Source organism: Camelina sativa, chromosome 9 (genome assembly GCF_000633955.1).
Source record: "Camelina sativa cultivar DH55 chromosome 9, Cs, whole genome shotgun sequence".
Taxonomy (NCBI): Eukaryota; Viridiplantae; Streptophyta; class Magnoliopsida; order Brassicales; family Brassicaceae; genus Camelina; species Camelina sativa.
Window position 1 is genome coordinate 13,832,617 of NC_025693.1, and position 12,683 is coordinate 13,845,299.

At 37.5% G+C, this 12,683-nt stretch overlaps 1 protein-coding gene, 1 long non-coding RNA gene and 1 other non-coding gene across 4 annotated transcripts; 2 read left to right on the top strand and 1 right to left on the bottom strand.

Annotated features, from left to right (window-relative positions):
• LOC104710962 lies at positions 4,553 to 7,482 on the top strand. 2 transcript variants are annotated; one of them, XR_755157.1, is made up of 3 exons: positions 4,553 to 4,854; positions 5,045 to 5,105; positions 7,122 to 7,482. It is a non-coding gene; the product is annotated as an uncharacterized LOC104710962 (long non-coding RNA). The 2 variants fall into 2 exon arrangements; XR_755158.2 differs by lacking the exon at positions 7,122 to 7,482 and adding an exon at positions 5,199 to 5,707.
• Positions 8,483 to 8,554, bottom strand: TRNAG-UCC. Its single transcript has one exon. It is a non-coding gene; the product is annotated as a tRNA-Gly (tRNA).
• On the top strand, positions 8,831 to 11,005 carry LOC104710963. Its single transcript, XM_010427624.2, has 8 exons — positions 8,831 to 9,158; positions 9,243 to 9,280; positions 9,378 to 9,486; positions 9,565 to 9,588; positions 9,668 to 9,736; positions 9,827 to 9,950; positions 10,044 to 10,104; positions 10,181 to 11,005. The coding sequence occupies exons 1-8, from the start codon at positions 9,033 to 9,035 to the stop codon at positions 10,443 to 10,445; spliced, it is 816 nt and encodes a 271-aa protein (XP_010425926.1). The 5' UTR covers positions 8,831 to 9,032; the 3' UTR covers positions 10,446 to 11,005.

Consider the following 12,683-nt stretch of genomic DNA (forward strand, 5'->3'; position numbering starts at 1 on the left):
TCAATATCGCCATTTGGTTTTCGTTTTATCATAAAAATCCATTTACATCCCAAAGGCTTAAATCCTTGTGGTAGATCTGCCATCTCGTAAGTATGATGTTGTATGATAGAGTCTATTTCAGTTTTGACTACTTCCTTCCAATAAGGTGCATCAGGTGTAGACATAGCTTCTGCGTATGTTCTTGGTAGATTTTCAGCTAGAAATGCCATCATAAGAAAATCATCACCAAACGATTTACTTTTGCAAGCTCGTTTGCTTCTTCTAGGTTCTAGTTCTGTTTCTACAGAAGTAGTACTCAAAGTATTGCCAGCTTCCAAAGTCGCTGCATCTCGTTGTTCACGAGTCCGTTTTTGAGTTTTCCTACAGGAAAAAATGTCTTCAAAAAATGAAGCATTTCTTGACTCCATAACTTTATTCACATGGATATCTGGAATATCTGATTTATGAACCAGAAATCGATATGCACTACTGTTATGTGCATATCCGATGAAGATACAGTCTACAGTCTTAGGCCCAATTGTGACCTTTTTAAGAGGTGGTACAGCCACTTTTGCTAGACACTCCCACACTTTGAGGTATTTGTACGAAGGTATTGTACCTTTCCAAAGCTCATATGGTGACTTGCCAATAACCTTATGCGGTATCCTGTTGAGGATGTAATTAGTGGTAAGCAAAGCTTCCCCCCACAGGTTCTGGGCTAACCTAGATTCCTGCAACAACGCATTCATCATCTCTTTCAGAGTTCGATTCTTTCGTTCCGCTACTCCGTTAGATTCTGGCGAGTAGGGAGCGGTTGTCTGATGTATAATGCCTTTTCCTCTGCAAAATGCATTGAACGACTCATTATATTCTCCTCCTCTATGACTTTGAACTACCTTTATAGTTTTCTGAAGCTGATTTTCTACTTCGAGGGTGAACTCTTTGAATTTTTCCACTGCTTCATCTTTGCTATGCAAGAGATATACATAGCAATTTCTTTTGCAATCATCAATGAAGGTAACAAAGTATTTCTTACCACCTCTAGTTTGCACATACTTTAAATCACATAAGTCTGTGTGAATTAAACCTAGAGGTTCGGTTGTTCTTTCAACGCGTGGTGAGGGAGTTTTAGTGAGTTTGGCCTGTACGCACACTTCACATTTTTCTTGGTTAGTTTTGAATTTCGGAATCAAATTCAAGTTTTGCATTTTTCGCATTGTTTTGTAATTGACATGTCCTAAACGTTCATGCCAAGTAGTAAACGACTCAACCAAGTAAGCAATAGGGTTTTCTTTCATTTCAGCAACAGAAGCAGAAGCTACAATTTTTGGATGGACTGTCGTTACAGACATTTTGATCAGTCCACCCTTAACAAAACCCTTTCCCAAATACATCCCATTTTTCTTAAGAACTAACTTATCAGCCTCAAAATTGATGGAAAAACCATGCTTGCTTAACACTGTTCCAGAGATGAGATTCTTCCGCATATCAGGTACGTGCTTCACGTTCTGGAGGGTGAGCTCACGATCAGAAGTTAGCTTCAGAACCACTTTGCCTTTACCTTCAATCTTGGACACCGCCGTGTTGCCCATAAAAAGCTGCTCATTTGACTTGTTCTGCACATAGGTGGTGAACATGGTCCTATCAGAGCATATGTGTGTGGTAGCACCAGTGTCGTAGTACCACTCCACTGGGTTGTCTTCCACCATGTTACATTCAGTAACCACCGCAACCATGTCTTCTTCAGTTAGGTTTGCTTGCAACTTGAGATCTTTTGCTTTGCTTTTGCAAACATCAGCCTTGTGTCCAATCTTACCACAATGATGACACTTCCCTTTGAACTTCCTCTCAAGGTTGCTCTTCTTGAAGTTTGGTCCAGATGACACCTTCAACGGTTTATGAGGAATAGAGATCCCTATACCCTTGCCTTTAAACTTGGCCTTATGCTCAGCTACATGAACATCATGCCCCTGGCTTTGAGCATCCGAATGAGCTCCACGATTGTTGTCCTCAACTCTCAACCGACGGATGAGATCATCAAGAGACATTGCCTTACGCTTGAAGTTAAGGTAATGCTTGAAATTCGACCAGCCTGGTGGTAGCTTCTCGATCAAGCAATTCGTTTTAAAGAAATTGCAGATCGACATGCCTTCCAAATCGATCTCCTGAAAGATGCGTTGAAGAGCTTCCACTTGTTCCATAATTGGTTTGAAATCCACCATCTTGAAGTTCAGGAACTTCGTAGTTGAGAATTTTTGCATCCCAGACTCATCAGTCTTGTACTTGGTCTCCAAAGCTAGCCACAATGCTTTTGAAGTCTTGTAAATACTGTAGAGGTCATACAGATTATTGACCAAACGGTTCAGAATCTGACCTTTGAAACAGTAGTCTCCTTGAGCCCAACTATCCATACTTCCAACCACATACACGTCAGTGTCACCTTGTGGAAGCGTTGGTGGATCCTCTTTGAGGTACCTTTCCATGTTTATGCTGGCCAAGTAGTAGCGCATCTTGTTTTGCCACGTTTTGAACCCAGCTTTGCCATCGAACTTATCTGGCATCATCCCTTGGGAAGCCGAAGGTGGTATCTCCATGTGGGTTGATCCATTACCGAACAGATTTCGGCGCACGTTTTCCATACCCGAATTGGTAAGCTTCGTCTTTTCAAGTTCTTTAGCAAGGCATAAAGCCAACTCCGCAGGAGTTTCAACAGGGGCTGCAGGAACCCTAGCACCGTCAACGTTGTTGGTGTTGTCTACAGATATTTTTCTGTCTCACAATAAACAGATCTGATTAATATATTAATCAAACAATTCAAGTAATTAAATTACATTGAATTAGTTTTGCAAACTCTCTTAACAAGCTTTCGCAGAAACTTGTTTCACAAACTCACTCAATTAAGAGCGTTCGTGGAAACCAGAGAGAGTAGAGAAGAAATAATTAAAGTAAAAGCGTTCTTCAAAAACTTTCCGCGTAAGCACCGAAAGATGAAAGCAGAAACAGTTTTTCAGAAGATTTTGAAATCGTTTTTTTTAAATACAAGATTCAAAAAATTCTCAATCCGTTTAAAGCGATAAGCATAAAGCGGATTTATTTAATTAAGACTGTATGGAGTGCAAAAATCAAATTGAGAAAATATGCTAATTCTATTTAAATTAACGAAATCAGAAATGAATTACAACAACATAATATAAAGCATAAAATAAATCACGGAGGCAAGATATGATATCTCTTTCCTTAATTCAATAAATCGGCCGTAAGTGCTTTCGGACAATCACGATTTATGAATCCCAGGATACAACCGATCACGAACTATTACAGTAGCACACCAGTAATAGAACTCAAGCGAACAAATCTACGTTATACTCTCGATACTACTAAACTAAGAACTTACTTGGACTAAGCAAGAGAGAGGGACAGAGAGATCTTCAGAGGAAGGAGTGTTTATGTTTTTGTGTGTGAGAAATAATGAGAGGCTATGTCTCTATATATAATGGATGGAGGGAGGTCTCAAGAAAATATTCACTGAATATTCTTGAAGTACTGCCCAAGTTTGCTTGGAGTTCACACCAAGTCTTTCCAAAAAATTAAATGAGCCTACAGCAGTCTCAAGAACCCAAGAGTCCAAAAGCCCAAGAGTCCAAGAGGCCACGGCCTGTTTTTGATGTGGGACTTTTTTCCAAACATCCCAAGTAGCTCACTTCACACTCTTATTTCTCATTCAAATCAACTCCGTTTTGGACGTATGAGTATACCATCTTGTAGTACTCGTTACCAGCTTTCCATTGCACTATCTACCCGATAATTCCGAGAGCCATTTGGCCGGAATTTGGCTGGAAAGTCACCGGAAAATCACTATCTCAAAACCTGCAATTTTCCAGAAAATTGCAGTTCTAACAATTTATTCCATATATTCTCAGTCAAATCCTCTTTTAATTTGTGGAAAAATTGTTTGCAAAAAATTTTATCCATTCACAGCTTGGCATGTCAGCTTAAAATTGAGCCAAAATCAGTTCTACATCAAGAACCAAAAAAGTGTTTTATGGGCACTGTTCAATATATTTATCATTTTATTGGGCTAAGAACACCCAAACTGTTCTGCCAATGTAAATGGCTTTGAATTGGTTTATGGGTATTCTACATTTTGTAATATAATATTTAGCACATATTTTGGTAGAAACCGTGTGGGTCCATTTAGTTTAAATATTTTCGAATAAAAATTTCTATCGACAATTAGCCACCATATATGAACCTTTTGGTGGGTCGTCAATATCAAACACAACCGTATCCATTTTTAGAGGATCTTTCATATTCTCAACTGTCTTTGTTAATAAAAAAAAAATTGTGCAAATATGTTTATCGTATTTTGTTTTCAGTAACAAAAGTAATGCTATGATGGTATGAGTAAAGTAAGTTAGCTATATCTCCTGAGGTTTTGTCGCTAGAAAGGTGGAAGACAATTTGTCCACAAAAAAGAATAATAACCGTAGAAGGTAAGAGCATCTCTAACGAAGGTTTATAGCTAAGGTTTTTTACTTTTTTTGTGTGATTAAAATTAAACTAAAATGGTGAAAATAATATAAGAGATGCCTCTTATTTAAGAGGTTCAAGAACTTCTAAGAGGTAGTGACGTATCAAGTAGTGGTTGGAGGAATCTATTGAAAAAACAAAATGTCTTCGCTTCTTTTTCTTCCTCTTCTCTTTATCACGAATCTCTCCAATTCAGCGACTCAGTCTTAATTACATCCTCCTTACGGATTTGCAACTTTTTTCTTGTTGTGGAGCTGTCATCCCACATATCATATCCAGAAATCCTAACAATTCGGTGGTCACCATCTGCAAATTTGGTGAACCAAATCCAATACGACTTTTAGGGTTGTCTTCATTGATTCTTTTCTTAATTCTTTAATCTAGCTTTAAACTTAATTGGTGTTTTTATATGTAAATCACTTTTTTTTTGATTAGAAACAAAGGAATTTAAGAAATGTTTTGAGTATCTCATGAATCTAGATTTGCGTTTGTTGCAGTGTGTTGATTACTCAGTTGTTTGGTGTTTTTTAATCAGATTTTTCAAAAATTCGAGTGTAGAAGAGCGAGAGCTTGCTGAGCTGTTGATGGAGTATCAGGTCTCTTAGCCAACGATTTCATTTTTTATTTATTTCATAATCCCCATCATTTGAAGTTCAATTTATAACACTATTTGTTTCCTTGGTCTATAGAACAAGTGTGGTGGCAGAGACAAATTACAGCCCATGATTTTGCCTGAGTCAGATTTTGATCACCCTGAGTGAAACGACCCGATCCATTTTTTTTAATAAATATTAAACTAGTGATCCCATACTCACTAACACCCTAACCCCAATCAAAACACAACAGCAAAAATAATCAAACATTAAAGCAATAAATTAAATAACCAATGACGAATAAAACAATAACATCTATCTAACAAACTAATAACATAACCCAAGTAATAGAACATTGAACCAGCAACCTAAACAACCTTTCTAGACCACTACATTCCATTCTAGCAACCTAACAACAACATAAAATAAAACAAGCAAGCCTCTAGAACATCTTCCTCTTCATTGTCTTGATTCTACGATCACACTTTGCATTTACCTGCACTACAAACACAAATTGAGGTCCATGAGTATGTCATAGACACTCAGTGAGGCAATCCTCTCATCTACTGGGCTATACACACAAACATCTGAGAATTCAATGTCAAACAAACAACAAACAAACACAAACAAACCAGGAAAACAAATATCAGCCACCTGCTGAAAAGGTTGGTGTCGACCAACACTGACTCTTGGTGTTGACAGACACTACCTCTCAGTGTCGATCGATACTGCCTCTTGGTGTCGATCAACACTGCCTCTTAGTGCCGATCAATACTGTTCTTTGGTGTCGACCAACACTGCCTCCCATTATCGACCGACACCTTTCCTCGATCCAAAAACCCTAGCACCGACACATGCCTAAGCACTCGCGCCGTCAACATCTTGGTGTCGACCGACACCCACCTGGTGTCGATCGACACCGACTTTGCAAACGCGATTTGCTCGAAGCCGAGAGTCAAATCTCCGACTTCGACACCGACTCCGCAAAGGCGATCTGCTCGAAGCCAAGAGTCAAATCTCCAACTTTCACCTCTTCCAATGCGACCAAAACTCACCCAAAAGCCATAGATAGGAACCACGATCCAACCAAAAACATGCAAGAAAACAACCAAATACAGCCATAAAATATGAAAACAAAGGAAACTCAGGCTTAGATAAGCCATTGTCATGCAATCACCTCTTTAGCATGATGTTTCTGACTAAAACCGACGAAAGCACACTCCTAGCAAGCTACCCACACGATCCTAGCCTCAGATCTCTCAAGAACAGCTAGAAAACTCCAACAATCTCCCAGAACTCTTAAGAACTCTTTCTCCCTTCTGTTTTCTCTCTAGAAAGCTACAATGAGCAGCCATTGAAACCCTCACGTTGACTTCCCCCCTATACTTTGGTTAGGGATTTCACTTAAACCAAATTGACGATTTAAGAGAAATCGGTTGAACCGACAATTAGTGGTGTCGATCGACACTCCCCTTGGTGTCGATCGACACCTCCCCTCTCCCCCCCCCCCAATTACATAATTTGGTTGGCGAATGTTACACTGAGAAAAGAGATGCTCTCTATGGTAAAGTTTCATTTCCCGTCTCTAAGATTAGTTTGATGTTATTATTGAAGAGGAGATTTTAGTTTCATTAGAACCTATCATAATGATTGTGCTGCATATTTCCATTTAGTTGCTCCCATGGAGCTTGCCCTCTCATTGGAGAAGCTACTAGGTGGGGAAGGTTATTACATAGTACATCTTGTAAAGATTAAGTGGTTTTGTTACATACAACTGAGAGAGACTAAGAGATTTGGCCTGTAATTTTATGAAATTTTAATTTTTTAAAATGATCACTCATTATTTTAATGCATTTAGTTAATTAAGTTTGGACTTTTTAGTTTTGTCTTCATCATTTATATGATTTAACAAAATTCTTTGCTTGTCAAAGTTGTGTGGGGGTTTGAACCTTTAGCTATGTTTGTTATTTATGTGACTTTTTCAACTTAGCATCATAGGAGGGCATTTGAATGTTGCAGCTAAAATCAAAGCTCCCAAGAGAAGTAGGCCATCCATCACGAATCTTTGCCTCACCATGTTTTTGACAAGGAACGAGAATGCTGCAGGTGGACTTGGTGAGGAGACATTGGTTTCCTGTGTACTGGAAGGAATGAAGATAATCGACGCGTGCTTAGTGACCATTGGTTTGCTCGTAAAGGTGGCCTAGAGGACTGGTTTGCTCGTAAAGGTGGCCTAGAGTACTGGTTTGCTCAAGTAATCCATTGTTCCGTCTTTTCTTCTATTTGTCAGCCTAGGCTACATCATTGCTTCAGTTTGAACACAAACAAGACATACTCAACTTATCTTATTGGCAGTGTCTTTCTGACATATTGTTTTAGAAAATCGTTAGTTTTATTACATATTGTTTCACAAAATTAAAAAATAAAATTCGTAAGAACCCTAGTAGGAATTCTACCATCGGAGGGAAAAAATGAATAAGTTCTTAATTTTAGAAAAAACAAAATTTATTCTTAAACAATTTTTAAAACCTCTATTATGAATTATACCATTGGAGATGGTCTAATAAATAGAATAATAAAATAATTCAATACACAGATCTATAAGTAAATGTTAATGTTTTATGGCTGTTCTTGAGCAAATTTGTATTCATTGATTATAGAAATTCGTTTTATAGTTAGATCTGAAAAGTATCCGAATTCGTTGAATCCAATTTTGGATAGTCGATATGCATTAGATAATGTTTTAATTATTTATGTTTGGCTCAACATCCTACTCTTCGTTACTCCAAAATTGGGAATTACTTTGTAATCCTCATTCGAGAATGTTTTAATTAGTTGACGTATGTTGAATCTTCTCAAATGAAAGTTATAATTTTTTTCATTAATAATAAAAATGTATACCTAATTAAATTAATTTGATTTTTAAGTTAATTTTTGTTCGAATAAGACCTAATATACCTTATCGCCTTCAAAAACAAATGACAGTATATTGAAATAACTGGTATGATAATTTAAATATATCTGTTTCTCTTTTACTAAATGCTCTTATAATGAATCAATTAGGTCTTGTATTAGGTAGAAAAAGTTGTGTAAAGTTTTTTTTTTTTCTCAGAGTGATTGAATTGGCCGCATTGGATCTGTTAACTATTTTGTTGTGATTCTTGATCAATATAAGTTAATTTCGATGAAAAAGAAGAAGAAAAAAAAAGCATTGTAAAACGTTTCTCTAATCAATAACCTTTTTCTTCTGGTTGAATAAGAAAAGAACATACAGAAACCAAAAAAAAGAGAGGAGAAAAAAGAAATATGCCACAAAAGGGCCTTGTAGAGCCTGCCTCGGCCCATACACTAATCAGCCTATTAAAAATCAAAAAGAAAAATGCGTCTGCCGGGAGTCGAACCCGGGTCTATTGCTTGGAAGGCAATTATCCTAACCGTTGGACTACAGACGCTTTGGGTACGACTAATGTTTACTGCAATTTATATTCATATTGTTTCCAAATCATTCAGAAATACAGAATCAGAGTTCACCAGTTAAAACTTAAAATTGATTGATACTATTTAAGGTCTTACTATACTGCCAGAGGGTAACTAAACTCTTCAGGTCTTTTTTGCTTCGGAGAGCCGTTGCCACAACCCACAACGAACCTCACTCCAAACCAACTTTTTCAAAAACCACTTTCTCTTCTTTTTGAATATATATTTTTTCTTTTGGCTCTCGTCTTCGTTTCCCTCTCAGCTTTTCTCTTTTTTTTTCTCTCTCGCAATTTTCAAAAAAAGAATCTTCTTCTTTGTTTTGAACAAACAAAACGTGTCTTCCTTTATTTACTTTCTGGCATTTGTTTCAATTTTGAAACTTGAGTCTCCGTCAGACTACAACTCTTGTTGTGTTCTTTAGTTTTATGAAATTACGTATCAAGAACTGAGAGGATGATGAAAAGATCACCATTTCGTTACAAGATGAGGCAGAGTCTCTCTGATATCACTAACTCTGAGTCTCACGAAGAGCTTAATACGTGTTCCGAATCGCGTGAACATGTAAACCGGCTAATGAAGGTTACTTTCTCATCCTTGCATACTTTAAATTCTCTATCATTTTTTAATATAAAAATTTTCATTTACTGAATTTGTTTTTGACAGGAGAATATAACATTGGTTAAGCTTCTTGAGGAAAGAGAGTATCTTTTTGTTGATTTGTTCTATGTAACTTCATTTTTGGTAACTTGTTTATGTAATGAAAAACCAACAAAATTTTATTCTCTTTAACTATGAAAGTAAAACAATTGAGCTAAGTAGATACGAATTGCGGAATCTACGTGAAGGCATACAGAAATTGCAAGTTCAGAATTGGAGCCTTGCTCAATCAAATTCCCAATTCTTAGGCGTAAGATTCCTTGTCCCCTTCGTTTTCTTGATTTTCTCGTCGATATAGAGTCTCATCAGAGAAAAAATTTGTTTGCAGGAGATCATTTTAGCCAGAACCAAGGTGAAATGAAACCATAAACTCTCTCTGGTCTTATATATGTTTTTAGAGTTGCTTTGTCTAAGATTAGATAATTTTTCAGGTGAAAGCATTGCACCACGAGGTTACTTGCAAAGATGCTCTCTTAAAGTATAAATGTTGTGAACTAGAGGTTTGAACATGTTTTGCTGTTTCACTTATTTTTTGTTCAAGTTTTTTTTTGGATGTGCATTGACGATATTAATTCACACTTTCAAACCAGAGAGGCGAAAACACACAACAGAGAAATGTACTAACAAGTGAGAATGTGTTAGATATAACCGACGAAGACTCACCGTCACCGAGACCTTTTGTACCAAACAGAAGGCGATTTATCAGAAGCAAATGTATGTATATATATCTCATCATCTTCTTGTTTACCCTATAACTATTGTTACTACTGATTGATCTTATATATTCATTGATGGTTTTATCAATAGCCTTAGGAGCATCTACTGCACACAAAATTGAGGCAGAAAAAGTGAAATCTGAAACCAAAAGGTACGGTTTTCACTTTAACCCTTTGAATTCATGTTTCACTATGCTTTGTAGTGTCTTAATTATCGTTATGTTACAGGAGGCAGTCACGAAGGAGATCAGCGAGAGTGAGATCAGCAGCTCAAGAATTGACTGAGAATCTGTTTGAGATCGAAGATCTTCAGCTTACAATGCCTAATGACATGGAGTCACATGCTGGAAAGAAAGAAGAGGCAGAGTTACGAACAAGACATCAAAATTTTAAGGTCCATGGATCACCAGTCGATCAACCATTGCGTAGAGCAGCTGAGAAGATACATCCATATAAGGAGGTTTCTCTTGTTACTAAGATGAGAAGGTCCTAAACTCCTAATACATTAGTGAAAAATGTTTGTTATGCCATGGTTTTCTCTTGAGATACTACCAATGTCTAGATATGTGTACTTTGTAGTACGAAAAACCACTAACATATTCATCTATATAACCTTATAGGGTCCGTATATATATATATCAGAAGTTCGTTAATTATCAAAAGTTTCCGGTGGTGACTAAACTGACTTGTGTATATGTTGGACATAAGTGCATGATTATTCTGTAAAATTTGATCTTTAGAGTCTTGGTAAAGACTCTAAAGATCAAATTATTATTTTCAAAATAATTTTAAAAGCTAAATTATCGTTTTTAAAAATAATTTTTTAAGTTCTATTATACATAGATAAACATACTCAGTTAAAGGAGCTGCGAGTAAAGGATTTTTGGAGTGATGAGTCTGGTTGGTCGTTGGAGAGACTGTCACCTTACTTGTCCCCACATATTCAACTGGAGCTGGCAGCAATGGTGGTTGATACTGGGTCTGGTGAGCGGGATAGATTGGCTTGGGGGGAGACAGCCGATGGTAAGTTCACAATGACGTCTGCATATTCGCTGTTAGTTGAGTATTCCTGTCCTCGACTGAATATGTATGCCTTTTATGCTCATATATGGAGAGTCATTGCACCAGAGAGGGTCAATTTTTTTTTTTTTTTTTTTTTTTTTTTNTTGGTGTCACATCAAGCTATCATGACGAATGCGGAAAGATACTATTGCAGATAAACTTGTATAATGTGTTGTGTTTATCTTCTTCTAATTGATAAGGCCTAGTTGTCCTATATTTTCGGGTCTAAAGTCTATCATGTGTATAGAGTCTCTTGTATAAATACTCTAGTTGGAGAATCAATAAAATTCAAGTTGGTTTGATATCTAATTCTATATGGTATCAGAGCTAAGATCACAAAAATCTTTCTAAATTCTTTGAAACTTCTTTGTTCGATCGATAGTTTCGATCTCTTCTTTCTTAAAAATTTATTTTCTTTCTTGTGTGACAAGTAATCATGTCTTCGATAGAAGATGTTTCTTCTGCAACAAAGAAGAACGATAGTCAACAGTCAGTGACTCCGGTGGTGTCTCCTTACACTTTGTCTAGCTCCGACAATCCTGGTTCCATGATCTCGTCGGTGATGTTGAATGGTGAAAACTATAATGAATGGGCAACGGAGATGTTAAATGCACTCCAAGCCAAACGCAAAGTTGGTTTCATCAACGGGTCGATTCCTAAACCAGCTGGTGATGATCCCAATTTGGGGAATTGGTTGGCGGTGAATTCTATGATCGTCGGGTGGATAAGGACATCAATTGAACCAAAGGTTAAATCTACTGTGACCTTTATCGCGAACGCTCATCAACTTTGGTTAGACTTGAAACAGAGGTTCTCGGTTGGGAATAAGGTTCGTATTCATCAAATCAAGAGTCAGCTCAGCACATGTCGACAAGAAGGACAAGCTGTTGTTGATTACTACGGCAAGTTGTCTACTCTGTGGGAAGAATACCAAATTTACAACCCTTTCACTGTCTGCTCGTGTGGTTTGTGCACCTGTGGAGCTACATCTGCACCAGCAAAAGAAAGAGAGGAAGAAAAGATTCATCAATTTGTTTTGGGTCTTGATGAGTCCAGATTTGGGGATCTTTGTGCTACTCTTATTGCCATGGATCCTCTTCCTTCTCTTGGAGAAGTGTATAAAAGAGTAGTTCGAGAGGAACAACGGTTGTCTTCCACTCGTCTTTGTGAACAACGAGAGGAAGCAGTTGGTTTTCTCGCTTGGTCCGATGCTTCCAGTGGAAACAAACCAGAATCTGTCATGGGTAAATCTCGTTTCTCTTGCTCTCATTGTGGTCGTAGTGGTCATGAGAAACAAGATTGTTGGCAGCTCGTCGACTTTCCGGACTGGTGGACGCAGAGGTCTGAGAAGAGCAATGCTGGTCGTGGTTCTGGTGGCTGAGGAAGAGGTCGCGGTACTGACTACAATGTCGGCGGTCGCGGAAGTGGTCATCCTGTTGCTGCACACGCTAGTAGCTCCAAATCATCTGCCTTTCCTGAATTTACATAAGAATAGTTGAAGGCTTTTACTCAGTTCCTTCAAGAAAAATACAACAATGGCACTGCTGCTACTGATAATCCGACAAGTTGTCTGGTAAGATTAAATTTGGCAATGTTATTTTCGATACTGGAGCATCTCATCACATGACAGGGACTCTTTCTTTGTTGACCAATGTGGTCTCTATTCCAC

Excerpts from the sequence above, each read along its gene's own strand:
- LOC104710963 (XM_010427624.2), top strand. The coding sequence starts at position 9,033 with ATGATGAAAAGATCACCATTTCGTTACAAGATGAGGCAGAGTCTCTCT. Across the intron at positions 9,159-9,242 it reads ATGTAAACCGGCTAATGAAG|GAGAATATAACATTGGTTAA; the intron begins GTTACTTTCTCA and ends TGTTTTTGACAG. Across the intron at positions 9,487-9,564 it reads CAAATTCCCAATTCTTAGGC|GAGATCATTTTAGCCAGAAC; the intron begins GTAAGATTCCTT and ends ATTTGTTTGCAG.